Source organism: Eupeodes corollae, chromosome 1 (assembly GCF_945859685.1).
Source record: "Eupeodes corollae chromosome 1, idEupCoro1.1, whole genome shotgun sequence".
Classification (NCBI taxonomy): domain Eukaryota; kingdom Metazoa; phylum Arthropoda; class Insecta; order Diptera; family Syrphidae; genus Eupeodes; species Eupeodes corollae.
The window spans coordinates 227,803,803-227,827,063 of NC_079147.1; the positions used below are offsets into that span (position 1 = coordinate 227,803,803).

Sequence of the window (23,261 nt, forward strand, 5' to 3'; positions counted from 1 at the left end):
ACCAAAGAACAGCAAATCGACACCTACCATCTTTTCGTGGATTTCAAGGCCGCATATGACAGCATCTACAGGGACGAGCTGTATAGAGCCATGTCCAGTTTTGGCATCCGTGCAAAGCTTGTCGTTTGTGCAGGATTACTATGGAGAAAACACGCTGCTCCATAAAGGTTGGAAACAACTTAACAGAACCTTTCAATGTCAAAAAAGGTTTTAGACAAGGTGATGCGCTGTCGTGTGATTTTTTTAACATCGTGCTTGAAAGAATAGTGCAGATCTCACACATCAACACTAGAGGCACTTTCTTTCAAAATTTTGTCCAATTATTAGCATATGCTGATGACATTGACATAATCGGAAGAACTCAGCGTGATGTCAATGGGGCTTTTGTGAGTATTGAGGCAGAGGCGGCAAAAATGGGTTTAACATACAAGGACATACAACACCGACGTCTTGGTCAAAACGTCACCATTGAAAGACGTAACTTTGAGATTGTCAAGGATTTTATCTGCCTAGGCTCCGCTATAAATGTAGAAAACAACACCAGCGCTGAGATCAAACGCAGAATAACTCTTGCTAATCGCTGTTTCTTTGGACCAAGAAAGCAACTGAGTGGTAAAGTCCTCTGTGGGGGAACCAAAGTATTGCTATATAACATCCTTATCATCCCTGTCCTGCTATGTGGCGCAGAAGCATAAACTATGACAAAAGCGGATGAAAGCACCTTGGGTCGCTTCGAGAAAAGTTCTTCGTGTGATCTACGGTCCCGTATGCATCGAAGAAGCTGTACAGGGACGTAGACTTAGCCAGAAGGATTAAAGTCCAACGACTAAGATGGCTGGTTCACGTAGAGCTCATGGAAACCAATGCTCCGGCCCGGAAAGTCCTCGAATCCACACCCACAGGGCAGCGCAGTAGATTAAGACCGCGGATCGCAAGTGGAAAGTGACCTCACCCAACTTGGAGCGCGAAACTGGAGACATCTAGCTAGATTTAGAAGTTTATTGGATGAGGCCCTAGTCCACACAGGACTGTAGCGCCACTTTAAGTTAGTAAGTAAGTAAGAAGAAATAAACCAAATAAAAGTCAAGACAAAATAAACAATCAAGTTTCCATATTTCCGCTGAACCTGTACAAGGTCTAGTAGCTAGTAGCGTAAAGGAAGAGATTACATCAACGAGAAGTTGGCTATCAGCAGTATATATTTAGTAAGTCAACAGATTACACATAATGCTTGTCTTTTACTTTACACTAGGTACTCATGGCGGACGAGTTTCGCATAGGCTTACCTACTTTCCTTCCACAATATTGTTATGGGTATAAATATATTCTGAAACATATAATACAAAATAAATTATACAGACGCAATGAAAACTAAAAATGCTTCCATATTTTTTTTTGTTCACGTCATGCGCCCTCCAAAAACTTTTAGAAAATTATATGAAATTTTAAGAATTTACAAAATGCAGACAAAGATCCCATCATAAAGATGAACACATTTTGTTCGTTATTATATTATATTATGGAATCATGAAACTAAGGCAATAAAAGCTTGTAGTAATAAAAATACTAAGTAAGTATTAGATGACTTTACAGTAGTAGGTTTTCCTGGTGTGTTAGGGGTCTATTTTATGATGCGAGAAATGTAAACACGCACTTAGCATTTATTTGAAATGTACTAGATCTCAATGCAATTGAGCTACCTACGTTCTATATGGATAACAACGCGTATCAAAAAACACAAAACGAAGATGTCAAAACATTTTACCCACCCCTTCAAAAATCCAACTTACCTATATACCTCTCCTGTGTGTTTTCATGGCAAACCAAAGCCTCTCAAGACTTTTTTTAATAATTTTTCTTCTAACAATTTTTAGCACATGGAATATACATTTTCTTTGTAAATATTTCATAAAATGAAATATTTGTACCAACAATTAAATTAAAAACAACATTTCAATACTTTTACGAAAAGACTTACTCCAAAATCAAGTATTTTAGGACAGAACAACATTAAAAGAGGTTGATTCTTTTTCTGTTGCCAATAAAAATTCGATCATGCTCCTTGTTATGTGCTGAAGGAAGAAAAAATAAAAAAATAAAATAAAATATTTATAAGTTAACATGGATCCGATATGTGAACAGAAGTATAACTTCTTACAAAAATATGTCCCATTTTTGGCCAATCTCATTAAGCTGCTGGCCAATGATAATGAAAAACAAGGCAAGTTGGCACAGATGCAGTTGCTTTACGATTTATTGAATAAGCCGGACAATAGGTATTTAAATGCTTAAATAAAATTTGTAATTATTGGCTTAAAAGTTATTTATTTATTTTCTATCACTTGTTAAAAATAACAACAACAACAGTGTCAATATCGAAACTCTAGAGAAGTGTGAAGAGGTTCTGAGTCGGGTCTTTGGCCAGAATGGAGGAAAAATCGTGAGCATACTCGTACCTGCATATTTCATTATTAATTATTTACATTAAAATTGTTATATTTTATTACAGTGCGAGGAAGAGTTTGTTATGCCGAGTCCTTTGATTAAAGCAGAACTGCCCGAGGAGCCCGAGGATGATGTCGAACAAGTAGAGGAACAACATTGGCAAAATGTAAGTTACTAAATAACTATATAAGTGCATACAAAAAAAAAAAAACAAAAATCCCAGCTTATTTTTATCACACAAAAATTACTACTTTAGGTTTTAGCAAAAACTCCTTAAATACAATACAACCCAATTAAAAACATGAAACATATTAAAAAAAGCTAAAGTTGACAAATATTAATTTAGGTGACTTGACATTTTGAATTTTTGGACGATTTTATATTATGCAAAAACACCCTTAACCTAAATTTTTAACAATTTTGTTTAAAATCTGCTTATATTGATTTTTTTTTGACTTGTACGACTTTTTTTAGTGACGATCTTTTGTTAAGTAACAAATTGAAAGAACAGAAAAGGATAATGCAGGTATACAGAAAATCAGGGACTTAGTAAAATTTTAATAGATTGCCCAAAAACATTTTGTATTTCTTTTGCTCTTTTTCAACTTTGATTGGCGTGTTAGACTATAATGTTTTTAATTTTATTTTTAATCCTACTTTCGCTGTGAATAAATTGAGTTATTTATTTTCAATAGGATCAAAATTAGGGACCTTTTGTCGATGTTTAATAATATCATCGGTACCAAATTTTCTCTCCAAAAGTTCCTAATTATGATCATAGATTCCAAAATCTCTGTCTGTTTTGATAAACAATAATAACATTAAAAGTAGAATGACCGTTTTGGTCTACCTATTGCATACAATTGAGATATACAGTGGTGGACAAGAATCTAGCACACTTGTTAAAGTAAATAAAAACCATTTAATTTTCAATTTGTTTTCTTATTATGAAATTTAGTTATATTTTATTTTTATTACATATACTTAGCACTATGTTTTCCTAGTACTTCATCAAATATGTTTTCTCATCTTTAAGAAGAAAAAAGTATGGAATGTAGAAACATCAATTTTTTGCCTGGATACGAATTTAGCACATTCAACAGTTTCTTGATAAAATTGTACTTACCGTTATTAATTTTAAGTTTTTTTTAGTATTTTGTAGGGAACCCTTTATTTTGCAGTAAAGAAGCAATCTTCTTGGCAAACTTTCAACCAAAGCCTCACATCGTGACTTCGTAATTGCATACCAAGCATTTTGAATCTCCTGCCAAAATTGGGTTAAATTTGTTGGTTTATTTTGCTCAATGTGATGTTCAACATCATTCCACAAATTCTCGATCGGGTTAAGATCGGGTGAGTGTGCTGGCCGCTTCTAAACGTTCTTATTCACCTCCGAAGCACACTTCACTAACTTTGAAGTGTGTTTAGGGTCGTTGTCGTCCATGAAGCGCCATAATAACGGGGCCAACGCCGTGCCATGAAAAAGCAGCCCAGACCATAACGTTGCCTCCAACGTGTTTCACCGTCTTAATGGTGTACCTTGGATCATATTCCCTGTTTTTTGGACGCCATACATATTTTTTCCCATCCGATCCGAACCGGCAGAATTTGGGTTCATCGCTCCAAAACACGTTTTTCCAAAAACTAATTGGTTTGTCTTGGTGAGCTTTGGCAAACTGTAACCTAGATTTCAGATTTTTTTTTTGATACAAGCAGTTTTCTCTGAGCAACGCACTCATGTAGATTGTTTTCATTTAATCGGTGTCTTATGGTCCTTGGGGAAAATTTTACTCAATAGTTCGTTGAAAGTTCGCTTCGAATGGCACTAGAGGTCTTAAACGGATCCTTGGTCGATAACCTATAAATAATTCTATCTTCATTTGTAGTTGTCTTTCTTTCCCGGGGGTTTTGTTTAACGTTTTCAATCATTCCAAACTTTTTGAAATGACGAAGGGCATTATAAACCAGCTTCCTGGAGCATTCTAATAACTTAGAAATGTCTGTTACAGCCCGCCCTTTTGACTTCATTTTTAATATAAGACTTCTTTTTTCCTTTAAGCACCATTTTCCTTTTGCCATAACTAATTAGTTTTGTTGTATTATTTTAATATAGATCATTAAAGGAATATTTAATTATCGCAAAAATTATTATTTTCTTTTTAAAAAACTAAAATTTAAAATACACTCTTTGATTGCAAAACGGGCTAAATTTATGTCCAGCTAAAAACAACGCAAATCACAAACAATCTTAATTTTTCGCAAAATGGTCTTTTACTTTTCAATCATTTACACATTTTTATTACCATAGTCATAGTAACAACATACAAATTAACATTTAATTGCAAGTAATAAAGAATTGAAAGTAGAAAAATACTTGTACTCTTTTCATTGTGCTAAATTCGTGTCCACCACTGTTCTTATGTAGGTATGCATATCGTTGAAAAGCTTAGATCCAGTTAATCAACAAAGTTGCCAACAAATATTTGAATAAGAGCAAAAATCAATTGCAATTGCAATAGTTTGCTATTACAATAAAAATCAATGTGCATCTAGTGCTCAAACTTGAGATAAGCTACGTTGAAAATCCTAGTCATTTTCGATAATGGACAGGACAGGCTGATAGGCAGGATTATCATTTCAAAAACTGGCGATTTCACTCTTCGAAGAACTCATAGTAGAGGCACGCCACAAGGTGGTGTCCTTTACCCAATAATCAGGAATTTAGTGGTAAACGATTTAGGAACAATCCTAGAAATGGAGATGTCCAGAGTGATGACATATGTGAAAAATGTTGCCATAGCGGTGTCTGGGAAACATCTTAACACTCTAAATAAAAACTACTACAAAATGCTTTAACAAGCTTGATAACTAAGCAGATCGATGTGTACTTGGTGTCAACCCTCGAAAAACCAAATTTGTGCTATTTACTAGAAAATGCAAAATCTCACACAAAAATCTTCCCATTCAAGGGAGGTTATGCTCTACTGCATACGATTCAACTAAAACTTCCAACTGTCTATCCCAGGTCTATGAATGAATCATATTTGGAAGACGAAGACTCAGCTTAATAAACTTCTACCTCAATAAATCAATACCCTTATAATGATTGAACACAGCGCGAGAAATTGGGAAAGGAAGATAGGATACAAAAGGAGAAACCGATGCACATTGGTTTTGAATGTCTGCACATCGTATTGAGTGGGAAATATGAGCCTGGTAAAGCACGCCACATTCGTGTGGCTTAACATTACGTACTTAACATTACGTCCGAAATTGGGCTCTAGGGTAAACTGATGGGCATTCCTAGCAGTACGGGTATTACGGTTGAATTGTTAAAGGGGAAGAATGCAACTGGCTATTTCGCTAGAGCATTGTTTATAAAAATAACGATAAAACAATGACAGGCATGAGACCTTGCGGCAATGTTCAACAGAAACAAATGCCTCGGTAAGAGAACGATCTCCAATCATTTTTAGAGCTCTTTTTTAAAATTATTCTATGCAGAAGACTCAAGTACGTATTGGGGCACAAGCCCAAATATGAGAGTTATACTCAAGTTTTGGACGAATAAAAGCTTTGTAAATTACAGCCAGATCAGAAGGGATGAAAAACTTCTTGCATCGTCGGAGAAAACCTAAACACTTAGCACCATTTTTGGCGATGTCACATACATATGTGATCACTTTACAACAAGTGGTCTGTGATGATACCTAGGACTGATAGTTGTTCAGTCTCCTCGATGTAGGTACCACTCATGGAAAGTTTCATTGAAGGAGGGTTACGCTTTTGCGAAAGTAGACAGCATTGAGTTTTCGAAGCATAAAATTCTACACTGGTTTTGATTTCCCATTGAACAATGCTGTCAAGATCAGAATTTAATGAGCTTATCATACGCTGCTGTTGGTAGTCCACCTCCGAAGAACAAGGATGAGAATCTTAATACGAATATGAAAAGCTGAGGGTACTGTCGTCAGCGAAACAATTTAGTGGGTTAGAAGTTTAGGACAAAAGATCATTTGTAAAAATAAGGTAGAGCGTCGGAGACAAAACGGAGCCCTGGGGCACACCAGCGTTTATTTTATGAATATCAGATTTGAACACGTCCAATACTACTTTAAAGGTAGTTTCTAACCCAACAAAGAAGAGATTCTTTGCATTTTCGATAAGAGAGCTTGATGCCAAACTCTATCAAATGCATTTGAAATATAAAGTGCAATAATCTTACTTTCTCCAAAACGATGTAAAGATTTGTTCCACTGTTCGGTGAGATAAAATGAGATCACCAGTGGAAATATTGCAACGAAAGCCATACAGCCGGTCATTAAGAAGCTTCCCTTCTTTAAGATATTTCTTAAGCTGAAAATTGATCAGCGTTTCCATGACCTTGGAAAGAAGGAGTGAGTGCTATTGGACGATAATTAGATGGTGAGGAGAATTCACCATCTTTATGGACAGGCTAGACAAATGCAGTTTTCCATCCACTCGGAAAGAGACCAGTAGAATACGACAAATGGAAAAGTTAACGCAGTGGTTTTGCCAGCGTTGAAGAAATCCTCTTCAGAACAATAGCGGGGATACTATCCGGGCCAGCGGGTTTGTAAAGTTCAAGATCTGTTCGTACTCTAGCAACTGTACGAGTGCCAAAGAAAATTTGTCCCATAGAAACGTTTACGCTTTCAAGTACAGGAGGAGTCATGTCACTCATTGGCAGCATCGAATTAACAGCAAACTGTGCTGCAAGGAAATTGGCTTTATCAATCGAGCTTACAAAAGGAATGACGTAGTGTTGCGCACATTTTTTACAAATGACTAGACATTTTTACTACTCTTGGGACATTGTAGTATTTTTTGAAGGAATTTCTGGTCATGCATAAATTTAATGTTTCGTATATGTCCGTTACAAGTCTTTCTAGCTTGTTTGAACTTTTTCCGGTTTTCCTCAGTAGGGTTGGCTTTATAAATCCCGAACCCCTACATCTTTGATCCTAATAACATCTTTACAGCTCGAATCAAACCATGAGTGCCTAGTCTCTAGAGGCGATAATACACTGACGGTATATTTATTAGGATCAGAGTTAAGAAACAAGTCTAGAGTGTTGGCGGATTGACCTGCAACGTCAGGTATCCGAGTTGGCTCGTCATCTAACTGAGACAGGTGATTTAACTCAGCAAAAATCTCGACATATCTTTCTTTGGATGTTGTCTGACCAGAATAGAGCAGCCACAAAGAATTGTGTACATTAAAATCGCCTGCAGCAACGATCTCACTGTGCGGAAAATGGGATACAATTATCTGGATAGAGTCAAACAGGGCGTCGAATTCGTTGTAATTTACTGTCATACATACGAACATTTCGTAGCTAGCACCAATTGTTTTTTTACGAGTAAGGCAGATCTTTAGATCAATGTGTTATCACAACGGCCAACAGCGCCTTTCTTAACCAAATCCAACCTAACCTAGGAGTTATAAATTAATTATAGTTTTTATTTTATAAATCTCTGGACTCTGAGACTCAATGGTGATGAGATTAAGCATTAAGATACAAAATCTAGTCATAAACTACCAGAAGGTAAACAACAGAACCATAATACATTTATGCCCAAGGAATAATTCGCCCTTTTGCCACATATTACACGGCAGTTCAGTTTTGATAAAGTAAAGTAATATTCCCTGAGAGTAAAGTTATTTAATAACTGGATCATATGTGCTTGTTGCCTGAACTGTAAAATAAACTTAAATTAAGAAAACAAAACATTTATTTAGCTAAACTTTAAGCTCATTTATTGAGGGTTAAAAACTTAAAAGCTATGCAAGAAAGGTAGACACATTTTCTTAACTTCTTATTTGAAGTTAACTTAATAGGCAACGATTTTTGGGTTTTAAAAGAAGTGTTTGTTTGTGTGCTTAATTTTTTTTTAAATAAACTAATTAATGGGTCTTTTATGTAAGACAACTTAGAACAAAGTTGAGTTATAATCCGGCAATCGGTATTACGGATCACAACTAGTTGACTGTCACAAATCAACCACCAATCAGCTAAAAAATGGCTGACTTTTTAAGTGTGTTTGGTGTATTTTGTAAGCTATTTAAGTTGTCTCTCAGTTGTGATTGTTGTTGTAGTGCATTTGTGTGTACAAATGTTTGTATATAAATTAAAAATATGTTAACTAAAATGAATTCATTATGTTGTTTCTGATTTCTCTTGCTCCTAATTTATCAGTTATTCCATGGACAAAATCATTGACATCATGATTTTGAATTTTACCGCATTAAGCACAATTTGCATTGATAAATTTCCCAGCTCTTTCAGGACTGTAATGCAGTCCTCGAGCAGATAGAAGGCACCTGAATTTACTTTTGATCACGCCAATAGTTCTTTCAACAATGTTTCTTATTTGTGCGTGTATAGCATTGAAACGTTATTCTGGACTCCCACTTTCATCCAATGGAAATGGAGTCATTAGATGTTTTTCTAAACGATATCCAGCATCTCGCAAAATAAAAGTGTTCTTATCCAATTCATTTAACGGAATATCTGTAATCTATGAAACGCACATTCATTTTGTAGTCACAAACCTGTCGATTATAAATGTTCTTATAAGAAAAATACTAAAGATGAGATGTACACTTGCAATTATAACACTAGATTGTAGTACCCTTTTCTATTTAAATAGAGATGTTGAAGATGTTTTCTGGTGTTATGATTCGAACATGAGTTCCATCGATTCATCCTATAACTCCAGGAAATCTGGTTTTCTGGTAAAAATGAATCTTCGATAAATTCATCTCGTCATTTGTCATATGAGCCTTAAATCATTGTGGACAGATAGGTTCTTCAACTATGTCTAGCACTTCTTTTAATACTACCGAAACTGTTGGCTGAGCAAGGTCTAAATTAAAATCATTACCACTGCACTTTTAGTAATTTCTTCTCTCATGAAACGTAGGGCAGTGGTGGGATTGCGGAGAAACGCGCGCCGTGGTTGTTTCAAGTAATATTTGATTTCGTTATTTCAAATAATCTTTGATTTCGTTTAGCACATAAACAAATGCGTCTTTGTTGAGTCTAAATAACTTGTAAATCTGCAACAAAACGAAGACATGAAATCAATACTTCTCATCAAAGAATTTGTTTACAAATAATACTTTTTGTTTTTAAGTTCCAATGGATTGGAGTGATCTCGAATATTTGTACTCTTCAGCGCAATATTGAGGGGATTTTCTTCTTCCGAATTTACAAGAAATAAATCAATAGAACTCTCCATTTCGTATTATTTTGTTTTACACAGCTGATTTTGACAAAAACAAGCACATAAAAGTAGGCAATGTATTTGGCCTACTCCACAAAAAAATTTGTCTCCCATAATACGATTTGTTTTGTAGTTGTCTTGATTACATGCGATCCATGATCAGGGCCGGACAAAGCGTATGCTCAAGATATGAAAATGCACAGGGGAAATAATTCAGGGGGTGCATTACCAGAAACAAGAAAATGGAATCGAATCTTGCGCAAAACAAATATGAACTACTGTTTGCCATTTTCTTAACCACAAACATTCTGAAAATAAATTAAAAAAACATCCATCACAATAATTGTCCTAAGTTATCTCTTGCGTAATAACTATCAACACTTTCATTCTTGCATTCAATGAAAATTTGACTCAAGATATCGCAGTACCTAAAATCCTACCTGCCTAATTTCCAAATATTTCACTCTGCTCGTACAAGAGAAAAAATGAAAAAATCTCAACACAAAAAGTTCCATGCCACCTTATATGTGCAAGATTTATTTCCTGCACACCGAGTCCCAAAATTAACACAAGAGAATATGACAAAAGAAAATACTTATTTATATTGAATCGCATGGGCTAGAACGTGCAGGGTTTTTATTATGCACCGTACCCGTACCTCTATATGTGAAATGTGAAATCTCATCTACAAAAAAAAATGCAGGTAAGGTTGCTGTGCTCCAAATTCGCAAGTTTTCGTTTTTGCACACTGGTATAGAAACTAACATGGGAGATATTTAATAAAAATATGGGTAGAGCATGCAGGTTTTCTTATTGCTCACTGTATCTGTGTAAGAGTTAAGCGCCTGCTTACAGGTGATGAAATATTTAATAGAATGGAAAAGGAGCATAGAGTGTAAAAATTAGAGAGGGCAGTTTTTTTTTTGAAAGTTAATGACTATTGTAAAGGCTTCTTTTAATGTATATCTAGTCTGGTGCAGAATGCAGATTGTTTCCCTTTGTTGGTTAATTAAGATTAAATAAATAACTATCGGTTTTTAATAGAAGTGACGTATTTTGTTACAAGAGAAGACCGGAATGTAACTGACTCAGTTGGTTTTAGACAAGCTTGATTTACATGTAATTTTAATAAGTAACTCTCGAAGCCAAAGTTATGATAATGGTTCGAGTATGAAGGAAAAAGAAGCGGGTGTTCAGAATCGAATTCGAACCCTGGAACCAAGAGCATTTTTCGTTCCATGTTGCTCGCATTAATTAAATTTAGTGGTTAATGTTGCTGCTCGGTGCTTACTATATGCAGACAAATTTGTTGATACAATTCAATGTTTGTATGTCTTTTTTTTAAGTTCCGTAACGAAGTGGGATATTTGTAAGAAAAAAATTCCAAGTCTTACTTTGAAACCTCCTTCTGAAACTAGATGGGAGAGCAGGTTAGATGAATTGAGTCATTAAAAACAAATTTGAAAGAAATATATGAAAAAATTGCAGAATTGTTAGGAAAAAAAAAATTTATTTTACATTTATTTGTTGCCTACTAATTTATTTTTTGATATTTTAGAAAATATAAATAAAACTAGTAAACATTTGCAAAAAGTCCGTCCATTAATCTGTCAGCTGACATAAAAGTTTTAGAAAATACTCTAGGCCTCATCCAGCTGACCTGATACAATAGAAGAGAAAATGAAGATGTTTTATATTTCCAACAAAGTTTTCTTTCTTCAAGTCAGTTGTACGAAATTTTAAACGGAGTTCTAGGATGGAATACCTTATATAATTATTACAAACATGCCCCCTAGCTTTTCGAAACTCTTTTCTAACTTAAATTTTATACGTTTAACCAGCTTTTACAGTTTAAAGGGTCATTATTATTTATTTATTTTTGAGTTTCAAGTTACTTGAAAATTGATATTTATTTATTTATGTTTCAAATCATTTCAAAATTGCTACATTTTTGTGTTTCAAATCATTTTAAAATTGGTATATTTTTGCTTTTCAAATCATTGTAAAATTGACATTCTTTTAATTGTTATGTTAAATCTGAACAAATATTGAAATCGTAAACTTTTGAATTTAATCAATATATAAAAGTATCGGATTTCATATTTTACAAAACCAGTTACTTTTCTTTTTATTTCTTATTTATTTGAATTAATTACTAAAATGTAATGTTATTCCAGGCAGACGGCAGATAGCCAGGTCCTTATTCTTAAGCAAATACATTTTTGTAAAGCATTTTTTTTATTAAAATAAGAATTATAAAAATAATAATAATAACCTTAATTTGCAGAATGTTTAAACATTAGGTAGTTTTAAAGATTTAGATGGAGAAGAATTGTTTCAAGAGTTAACAGTAATATCCCCGCTTGTTACATCACGAAGCAAGTTTAGATGTGTTAAATTTTCTTTTTAATTCAAGCCTAGAATAATTGCTCTTCAAATCCCTAATACATTCCCGATTACGGTAGCTTCAGGAAAACGTAGTTTTTCTAAACTTAAAGTTATTAAAAATTATCTTAGGACAACCATGACTCAATTCAAAGACCATTGAAAAGGAATTATTAAATTCTTTAGACTTTGATGATTTCATTTCTGAATTTGCCAAATGTAAGGTCAGAAAAGTAAGTTTCCAAGTTTAAACGTTTCCCTTCTGTAATGGGAGCAGACACCAAGTAACTATCTTAAGTGTCATAATCAAAATAGGACAGATGCAAAACGTTAACTACATATCGAAAAACGAGTGTTAGCCGGACACCGAAAACCAGGCTCTTCTCCTTTTAACCTCAACAAGCATAGCCCTTTTTTTTTGTAATAAATATTTTTAAAGTAATTCATAATAAAATAATTGTTTCATCGCTGCGTTTTTGTTATGGTTTAGGCCTACTGGGGATACCTCAATATAAAAAAAACGCATTGAAAGTCTACCTCCTGGGTAATGTGGGAAAGGCTTATGCTTTCGTATCAGTGCGAAAATATAAAAAAGGGGCGCTTTCTACAAATCTGGCACAGGGCGCAAGTTTGGCTAGGGCTGGCCCTGTCCATAATAGGCCCTAAGTTTAAAACATTTATACATTTCTTAACTGATTAACTATTAAAACTAAACTGACTTGGAGTTAGTTAAAGTTTTTTTTTGAATTTTTCGAATATCTCTGCAAAAATAAGCAGAAACTTTAATTACTGATTTATACTTAACAAAACTCGTCAATTTAGCTTTTTTTAATATTTGCTATGATCGTTGTATTTTTGTTTAACTTAGAGAACTCATGTATATTAATTTCTTAAAACTTTTTCTTTCAGTTGAATGGATCTGTTGAGCATCGAGGTGTTGACGAGCCTTTCACGGCGACAAGCGATGATTGTACTAAAGAACACACAGAAGCAAGTCCAGAACAAACCAATGGCCCCGAAGTCGAAACATCCAAACAGGAAGTTATTTGCAAACATAATAGTCATGAAGATATAATCCACGGAGAGGAGCAAAATGGAGAAGCTCTTGAAGAGAAATCCGATGAAAACGAAGCTTTTAAAGATGAAAAGGAATCCAATCTGAGTATTGAAGTTAAAAATAGTGATTCAAGCAATCTTCTTCAATCTCAAAATGAAGAAAAGACAAAACAAATGGTAAAAGATGAAATAGAAAATAATATAGAAATAGAAGAAGAACAAAATGATCTTGACAAGTCCAAACAAATCGGAGCAGAAAATGGTAATTCGAAACTAAATGTTCCTACCGATGATACTAAAGTTGACGAAAAGCTTGAAAACGAAAGTAATCCCCTTAAAGCATCAGAAGAACTCGAATTAGATGATTCAGACAAAGATTTAACTACCCCAGTAACTGTAAATGACCAATCGAATAAATCTGAAAAAGAAGTTGAAGTAAATGAAAGTGCATGTACATCCGATAATGAGAAGCATTTACCGGCTATCGAGTGTGAAATCAGTTCCCCCTGCGTCGAAGTTAGTCAAGTTTTGGATACTGTCCAAAAAGATGAAGAAACGCTAAAAACACCTGAAAAAGAAGCTTTAATTGTTCCTGATGATAAAGAAATTCTAAAACAAAATTCTTCAATATCAAACGAATCCGATTCAAGTAGTCCTTGTAAGCAAAAAGCAGATCCAATAGAAAGTAACACCATGTGTAAGGAAGCACTGAATTCTACCGAACAAGCAGACGAAAACGATGCGAAAATAAGTCATAGTGTTAAACAAACTCCAGAAAAGGAAACAGCTACACGACATAATGATGACCAGGCGGTCAGTCAAAACAAATTAGATAAAACAGACTCGCCAGAAGAAATTCAAGAAAAATCAAAAGCACCCGAAGAAAATCAAAACATATCAGTTGATGGCGATGCTACAGAAAAGGAGAAAGCAACCACAGGTGATTTAATTAGTCAGAGCCCAACAGAGATGTTAAGATTCAAAATAGTTTCAGCTGAAAGTTTGGCATCAACAGAAACTGATGCAAATCCAAAAGATAACACAAAAGATAACCCAAAAGTTACAGATCCCTCAGAAACTCCTTCAAGTGATACTGCCAAAGAAGTCAAGACGACATCTGAAACTAACAATGATCCCTTAGATCCATTGAGCCACACACCAGAAAAGAACAAAACAAGTGAAAAAAGTTCAACTTCCCCCTCAAAACACACGAACAAAGATGAAGACGACGATGATGTACTTTTGGTAGAGAATCGTTCATCTCCCATATGCATCGACTCAGACCCCGAAGATGAGGAGAATATGAAAGGAAATCGTTCCCTGCCTATCATTCCAGCTAAACCCGCAATAACACCTAAGCAAAAACCAACCCTGCTTAAACCCAATGTACGCAAGTCAACCTCATCGGTTATGGAAAGTATTCGGCACATTATTAACAAGAACCAAAACAGTACACCCAAACGAAAGATTCCAATTCAACAAAAGCCAAAAGCAATGCGTGAAGCTGGATTTGTCAAAAAAGATCCTAAGGCTCTAATGGAAACTATTGATCTCTTAGACTCTGATTCGGAAGAAGAGCGCCACAATAACAATAGTAAAAAATCCAAAACAACAAAAAACACTGACGATGACGTTATTATTGTAAGTTCCACACAACCCCAGCGCAAGCTTATATCTAAAAAACTAAATCATACTGTGCCAGCACCAAAACAAATCCCGAGACTTTATTCAAAACTTGCAAATAAATCACCCGTGAAACCTGCAACAGCACAATCAAATTTCTTAAATGCTGTCAACCTCCAGCCAGCCAAATCCAATTCCGCAAATCCAGCTACCTTCTCTGCACGACTATCAAATAAAAAAGTTATAATCCCAAACGCATTTTATGGAAATCCTTCATACAACCGAAAGTCATCTTTATCATCGTTTTCATCGGCATCATCTAGAGTAAGTGGTGGTGTTGGTGGCGGAAAATGCGAACAGGCATCATCTAATGAGTCTGCGGCAGCACCACCAACACGAGCAGTAGGTGTCTACTCCGGAGTCAGTATTCGACATGTGCAGGACAAAGTTTTGAAGGAGTGGCTTGACGGTTTTCTGACAAACTTCGCTAGTCCATTGCAAATTGCTTCGCATGCGTGCTTTGTACTCCTCCAACGTGTCTTAAAGTATCGATTCTTTCAGCGATTAAAGGAAACGCGTATTTACCTAAATCAAGCGGCGAAGAATTGTTCGGATGAGAGCGTGGATGTTCAAATGTTATTAGATTTGCGGAATGTTTTTCTAGAAAATGATTATTTAACCGAAGCGGGTAGGAGATTTTGTCGTTTTGCTACAAACGATGCATTTGGTAAACCAGTGGCATTAACAACAGACTCAAAAACCGGCCGTGTAACTTGCCGTACCAGAGTCGCTTCTAAAGGAGATATACCTACAGATATTGCTAAAATTCCAAATAGTGCATTCATTAGAAATCCAAAACCACTTACACCAGACAAACCACCGGCTTCAGCTGTTCACCAATCACCAATAGCAGCAACAACATCAGTTGCCTTCAATCACAAAACACCTGTAAATTCCAGTAAGACCAGTCCATTGTCTAATCTATCTACTCCGCCTTCGATTTCTTCTAAGCGAAGAGGAAAGTTCCGTAAGTTGAGCGATGGTTTAGTTGTTGCAGAGAAAGATGAAGATGATAACGATTACACACCTAAGCATGATGAAGTCGAGCCAGAAGCGGAGATCGTAACCGAAAGGAAAAGATCTTTGCGTACAAATCGCACAAAGCGAAAGGAGGCTGGCTTTACTTACAGTGAAGATCATGATGATGAAGAATTCGAAGCCATAGCCAGAAAAATTGAGAATAAGAAAAGGGAAGAGCTTAGATTGGCCGAGGAGAGGGAACTAGAAATAGAAAGAGAACAATTAGAGCAGCAACGCAAGATAAATAAGAAGACTGTAGCTAAGAAGACGACAGCGAAACGTAATGGTGGACAAGTTGGTAAGTTATGTAACGTAACACATTTTTTTTTTGTTATAAACTTTCGTAGGATAATTTCGTTTGATAAGCCAACATTACTTCTAGCTTAGTAATCGGTTAAATTACATTTTGCAAACTAAACTGAAATTCCTTTTAGCCTGAACGGCGTTTTGAGTCTCAAAAATAAAGATAATTGATAACATAAGAGAGGACTCTGAAGAATATTGAATGATATGAGCTTAGCTCTTTAGTAACATAAGACATGGACTACTCCTACTTGCCAATGGTGCTTTTTCCGTCCATTGCAGTTTCTCAGGGATAGTTCCTATTATTTTTCCGTACTTGCTTCCAAAAAGTTCTTTCAAACTGACAGAGTTTTTTTTTCGAAAAATTTTATTTACCGATTATATTTTGTTTTGTTTCGCTTTTCGTAGCGACAATACCTCCAATGTATATTTCTTATACTGGATTTTGAGCAATGAATTGGAAACGTTTCCTTCGCACAGCAGAAGCCTTCTCAAAACCAATACGACGCTCTGATGAATGGTTGATTTTGCATAATTTTCAAAAGCTCAACGTTTTGTGTTTTTTAACAGCAGCTTGTGGTCTAGGTCAGGTTAGGTTATAGTGGCTGCCCATTATGGAAACGGACACACTTAGGCCAGTTTAATGGCCCGTTGTGATACCACATGAATCTTTAGGGTTCCTCTTAAGTTCAATGGAATCAGTTGGAGTCTCTTAAGAAAAGTGAGAAGCTGATTATGCTGGATCGTTAAAGAAGGTAATTCTTGCGTTTTCGAGCCAGAGCAGGGCATGTATGTACATAGAAGATGAAGAGTAGTTTCCTCCTCTTTCTCGTCCATACAGGCAAAAGTCATTTGAGAATACGCCTAGCCGCATGGCGTGTTTTCCTATTAGACTGTGTCCGGTTATGACACCTATTATCGAGCTTATATGCGATCTGCTTAGAGAGAGCAAACACCTTGAACGATTTAAATCCAGAGTTGGCCAAATATTTTTTGTGACTTGACACGTGGTGATGTTGTTCCACCTGGTTTCTGCCTTCCTCACAGCGTCCTGCATTAGTAACAATTTACAAGTAGCGATTGGTATGCCAGTACGTGCCGAGCGTGGTAGGATGGGCTGCACTGTACCGTTTCTGGCGAGTTCATCTGCCTTACAGTTACCTGTAATGTCTCTATAGCCCGGCACTAAGCAAAGGTGAATATTAAACTGTTGTGCCACCTATTTTCGAGATGATCGACACTTATGGACTGTTATAGAGATTGTAGAGACAGAGTCCAGAGATTTGATAGCGGCTTGGATAGCTGAAAAAAAACGGATATCAGATGTTGATATCACGTTTTCCTTAAGCCAGGACAAGGCTTCCTTTATCGCCAAAAGTTCCGCCTAGAACACGATACAAGGATTGGGAAGGCGGAATGAGAGACTAAATTCTTCCTTCTTATGTTTTTGACCCATCTGTATAGAAATGGATTGATCTGGGTGGTATAGAAATCTGGAAATTTCGACGAAGCTTTGAGGCGAATAGCAGAGCTTGCATCTATTTGTTCTAAAAATGTCAAGAGGTGTTAGGTAGAGTAAGGTGTTTAGTGCCGCAGATGGGGTCGTGCAAAGCGATCCGCTTATACATAGGCAATCTGAACGTTGGACTTTATTTAATTTATCCCGGTTTATACCTTTCTCTAAAGCAGTCCACCTGAATTCCTGTTCGAGTCAAGCACTGAGGCCCACCATTGTGGTTTCCTCTTTCCTCTTATGTGTATAAATGGACAACAATTTCTAACGATCTGTTCATAGCTAAGGTAAGGTCATTTACTTTGTTGTCGAGGTTCTAGTAAACTGTGTAATGAGTTCGTGTATGAAGCCCAGTCACTTTTCCGATCAAGTCAATAGACCCGAGTTATCATCCACATTGATACTGAACTGGATATATCTATGATCAGAGAACGAGTGTTCTTTGGATACTTTCCAGGCCAAGATCATATGGTGTATTGTATCTGAGACAAGAGTTATGTCTAAGACTTCTTGTCGAGTTTTAGTTATGAAGGTTGGTTCATTTCTAACATAACGTACATCTTGGGATCGATATGAATTAAAATGCGAATTCAATTTAAACTGTTTTTATTTTTCAATATAATCTCCCCTAACATCAATGCATTTGTTACAGCTTGAGATAAGCTTTTTTAAACCCTCAACAAAATTAATTTCCTTTTTCCCTGCAAAATACCCATTTATTGCCGACTTGAGTTCTTGATCATCCGAAATTCTTTTTCCTCGAAGAAATTTTTTCAAATCCGGAAACAGGAAATAATCACTACGGGCAAGGTCTGGACTATAGGGTGGATGTTGGATTTCTTCGAAACCCCAATCTCGCGCAGCAGCCTTCGAAACTGGCGCCGTTTTTTTTTTTAATTGATTTTTGTTATTGTGAACAGGAGCGTCTTTTCTTTTTTTCTTCCGGAAATTATGCAAAATGGAAGCGTAGAATGTAGCGTTGATGGTTTCACCTTTTTTTTGTACTCAATGAGCAAGATTCCCTTTGAGTCCTAAAAAACTGTGGCCATGAGCTTTCCGGCAGACGGAGTGTCTTTGAACTTCTTCGGGGGGTCTGTTAGTTTTTTATGCCACTTCATGGACTCTTGTTTACTTTCAGGGTCATAGTGATAAAGCCATGTTTTGTCCCCAGTAACAATTCGATGCATAACACCGTCCGCTTTCTCACTACACATCTCCAAAAGCTCTCTACAGCATGCGATTCTCACGTTTTACTGAGGGGCTTTGAGAATTCGGGGCACCCACCTTGCGTTTCTCTTACTGCCCTTTGTGACGAGTTTGCACAAAACAACAGAATTTGTTGAAAACTGAAAAATATTTACAAAAATACGGTTTGGCTCATATATGAGTCACCATGCAGTAAAGGGTTAAGGACTGGGTAAAAGAATTGCTTATGTTGATGATTGTAAATTTTTTACATCCGCGTTGCACGTAGTCTCTCTTGGTGATAGTGTAATATCCTTGTACGCACATTTGTACAATCCAGAGCACCAATGGCACGCGTAAGGAAACTCATACTTGCTGCTCCATAACCTTTGTGCATCTTCTATTTCTTCAGAAGTGTGTAGGAATATGATCCAATCAGTTGCACGGCTTGCAATTTTTGTTCTGACTTGCTGTACAACCCTAGATATCGTTGATTGATTGACACAAATGCCTTCACCAATACCGCTTTGAAATCCAGGATCTCCTATATAACGCAGAAAAATCCTCATTTTTTCTTGATAAGTCAAAGCACCACTGCGTGTTTCCAGGATTAGGTCCAAAAACTCATCGGTCAATAATCGCACACCTGTTTCACTAAATTTATACAATTTTCGTAAACCTTCAGCAATTGAACATCTTCTATTTTTATAAACACGATTTATATCGAAATTATTCCGAAACTCGTCCATTTTCATAGTTGTTTATCAACTGAGTAATAGAAACACCATCACCAACAATTTGTGAGATCGATCTAATGCAATCGAGCGTTTGCTCATCTTTTTGCCTATCAAAACTAGAACTTTTCCACATAGAGCTTTCGTCGAGAGATAGATCTCAACAATTTTAGTTCGAACTTACAGCTTGAGATCGATCTCAGTCTCTGTATTTTTTTTTTGCATACCAATCTAAGAAACTTCTCAGAAAAGTGAGTAAAGAGCTTGAACTCATCTTTTTGCATAAGACCCATTGTATTTGATATCTTATTCAAGAAATTGACTTTCAAATCATGCTTCGTCTACCCAGTCACTGTAGATTATTCCAGGTAGAATTTTTGGATATCGTAAAAGTCCTCTTCCCATTTAGTAAAGTTACCATAGAATTGTTGATCTCTAACTCTAAAAATTCACAAAATTCCTTAAATTGTCGGTCGGCTGTTTTAAATGCCAGGCCATAAAAACGTTCCATAAAACTTCAAAGCTGACAACTTTGCTAAAGATTGATGGACTAACACCACCACTTGCTTGTCAACAAAACGAATTTGCTCAAAGCTTAACACTCAATGGATTTAATTTTTCTCGGTGGATCTTACCTTTAATGATGTCTTAACTAAAAAACTGCTTAATATATAATCAAGCATTTTGACTTGGTACAAATAATTTTTGCAGAACCCGCATAGACGAGGAGAATTAAGAGAAAATTTCTCACCTTTCATGTTCATGGCCTGTCCTTTCCCAAAAACGAAGACCCGACTTTGTAACCTTCTACAAATATTACAGTAATGTGATAAATTCTGACATTTACTCTTCACAAGAAGCTCGAAATGGCGTAAAAAAGTAAAGAAGACCGTTAGATCTTAAACACTTTAATCTTACTTAACCGTACCTAACTTATAGCAATACGAGAAAAATGTATTCTTTTTTATTTTAATAATTAAATAGAGTAATGATATTGAAAATATAAACTTTTTGATTGGCCATTTTTTAAAAATATTAATCTTTTTTATTAAGTTTCAAATTGTAATATTTCTACAGATATTCCAAAGGGACCAACTCGCAAAAAGCTTCGTTTAGCCAACACATCAATTGTAGGATCTGAAGACAATGACCTCTTAACTCCCACTTGGATTGAAGCCGATGGCGAAGATGGTGAAGTGGATAGCTTATTAGACTTTGTTGATGACCCCGAATCACCACACATGGACAAAAATCCAGTTTTCGAAGAACACAGTGCCCGCGTTGATACATTTGAAATCGAAGATGAAACAACTGAAGAGCAGGCATCTCAAGACTCAACAGATATATTTGATACGCAGACAAATAAATTACTCAAGAATATCGATCGTAACCTTCATTTACACAGTAAAACCTATGATTTTTGTGTTCATTGTGAAAGAAAAGTTCCGCGGATCGTACATCATTACGTGAATGAACATCGTTCTTCGGAGGTCTTCCCCTCTCGGCTTCGAAATAGGGACATTCGGCGTCTTCTTACAACAAGTAATGTTGGTTTTGTGCATCTCTACAAAGGCAACCAGATTCAATATGCTGCGCATTGTATTTTTTGTGACAAGGAAGCCAAATTCCTATTGCCGTATTGGTTTGAACATTTTACAATGCACACCGGCGAATATAGCTTCCGATGCAGCGGTTGCCACATCCTCAAACCAACAAGAAGTCTCCTCACCAATCATATAACATCCAATACGGGTTGTCCGAAAAAGGGTTCAGCAATAAGATTGGTTAATTTCGACACCAAGGTGCATCAAATTGAAGCGCACATTTGTTCAATATGTAATTACGTTCAATTACACAGAAAAAACCTGCTACGACATCTCCGGACGCAGCACGGATTAGACACAATTTCACCTGATAATATTATTAAAGTTGTGTTGCTCCAAATTTCTGCTCCAACCAACGATCAAGATACCATTAATAATGAAAAATCACAATTGGCGCTGCTGCAGAACTCAGACGACGAAGACCAAGGAAATATTAACAATGAATCTTTGGATGAGAATTCGTTAATGATGCAACATGACTTTACCGATAATGATGATTTGTCATTTATGATTTGTGGAATGCTTGATGTTCAGACGAATTTATCGCCAACCGGTTGAGAGAACACATACAAAATAAATACTGTAGATACAAAATAATTACGTTCAATAATTAATTCTTGTCATTCATTTATTTTCTATCTATACTCAGATACGTTAGGGCTTCAGTTTTTCATCCTCATCTTTAATATTGTGTTTGTTTAATTTACTCACTAATTTTAATTTTATTGTTTTTAATTTTTCAAAATAATTATATGTCTATGAACAATGCCAGAAAATCCGCTAACACGACCAAGACAATATAAAAGCTGCTATTAGGAAATTTAAAATTAAAGAGAAATAGCTATTCTCCATTTTATTTTGAGATGATACTTTAATTAATTATTAACTACCCCTTTTAAAAACAAAAAGTAAAAACTATTGTATATTTTGTTTGTTTTAACTTGTGTAATTATTGTGTTAAATATTTCTCTACTCCGAACTATGAATATTGCTCTGGCCATATACAAAAGAAAAACATATAATATTTTGAGAAAAGCGAATTGTGTGTCTCATTTAGTTCATTATGTATTATTCTAAAGCTTGTTTGTTTTTCTCTCTCTTCACATATAATTTCACACATTTAGTTATTGAAAATAAAATTATAACAAAAACAAACTAGTTTTGTTTTGTAAAAACAAATACAATATGTAGCTAACATTTTGTGTAGTACGAAAAGTGTATAGATTAGTTTCATTTATAAGAACAATTATCGGAAAAAGCAACAAATTATCTAAATAATTACATAATTACTATTAAAATAAAAGTTGAGAAAACTTTATAGTTTAGTAAATATCTTTAAATAAAATAAAAATTTCGATCTACTATGACAGTTTGAACTTGCACTGTTAACGTTTTGGATGCTTTGAACAATGGAGAATGTACGAGTATATTCTAGTTTTTTGAATATAAATGATTTAACTCATTAGCCTTTTTCAGGTTTCCGAATAAGGTGATTTATCATTAAACATTATATGATCGGACTGCTCTTAGAAGATAAGGTTTGTATATCAAAAGTACACCAGAGCTGTTACTTGTCCTGAAGCCAGCATCAATGTACCACAAACATAAACAGTAACAACCTTTTTAAGCTCTATTTATAACTGAAAATTAAAAGATTCTTTGCTTCGGAAATATCTGAAGTTAGTGTAGTTACAGAATTTCCACCCATCCAATTCCACTAATGGAAAATCATTGCCAAATTCAATATTTGAATTTTTTGAGTTTTTTGAAAAAAATTGTAGGCTAACCCCTTGGCTAAAAAAAACAATTTTTCCAACATTGTTGCCGAATGCATAGTGACGTACATCAAAAGAAAGGTATTTTCAAGACCTATCCATAACTGAAAACCAAAAGTTTTAACATGGTCTGACTTTGGAAATATGTGTGGTTAAATGTAGGTACAGAATTTCGACCCATTCCATTCCAAAGTATTTGTAAATCTAAATATCTCCGCAACAAAATCTTCAAAGCAGATGTGGCTTTGATGGCTTAGTAGCTAATGAACACACCTTTCCACTGATGTCAAGTCATTGGCAAATTCAA

At 35.4% G+C, this 23,261-nt stretch overlaps 1 protein-coding gene across 3 annotated transcripts; it reads left to right on the forward strand.

Annotated features, from left to right (window-relative positions):
* The first annotated feature begins 1,773 nt into the window (after nucleotides 1-1,773).
* LOC129938681 (uncharacterized) lies at nucleotides 1,774-22,543 on the forward strand. Of its 3 annotated transcripts, none has more exons than XM_056046364.1 (5): nucleotides 1,774-2,276; nucleotides 2,368-2,452; nucleotides 2,510-2,611; nucleotides 12,991-16,138; nucleotides 20,629-22,543. In XM_056046364.1, the coding sequence occupies exons 1-5, from the start codon at nucleotides 2,122-2,124 to the stop codon at nucleotides 21,735-21,737; spliced, it is 4,599 nt and encodes a 1,532-aa protein (XP_055902339.1). In that variant the 5' UTR covers nucleotides 1,774-2,121; the 3' UTR covers nucleotides 21,738-22,543. The 3 variants fall into 3 exon arrangements, with proteins under 3 accessions (XP_055902339.1, XP_055902340.1, XP_055902341.1); XM_056046365.1 differs by having other exon boundaries at nucleotides 2,368-2,440; XM_056046366.1 differs by having other exon boundaries at nucleotides 1,775-2,276; nucleotides 20,653-22,543.
* The last annotated feature ends 718 nt before the right edge of the window (nucleotides 22,544-23,261 follow it).

Coding starts and splice junctions, on each gene's coding strand:
- LOC129938681 (XM_056046364.1), top strand. CDS start 2,122: ATGGATCCGATATGTGAACAGAAGTATAACTTCTTACAAAAATATGTC. Junction 2,453..2,509: donor GAAAAATCGTGAGCATACTC/GTACCTGCATAT, acceptor ATTTTATTACAG/TGCGAGGAAGAGTTTGTTAT. Junction 2,612..12,990: donor AGGAACAACATTGGCAAAAT/GTAAGTTACTAA, acceptor TTTTTCTTTCAG/TTGAATGGATCTGTTGAGCA.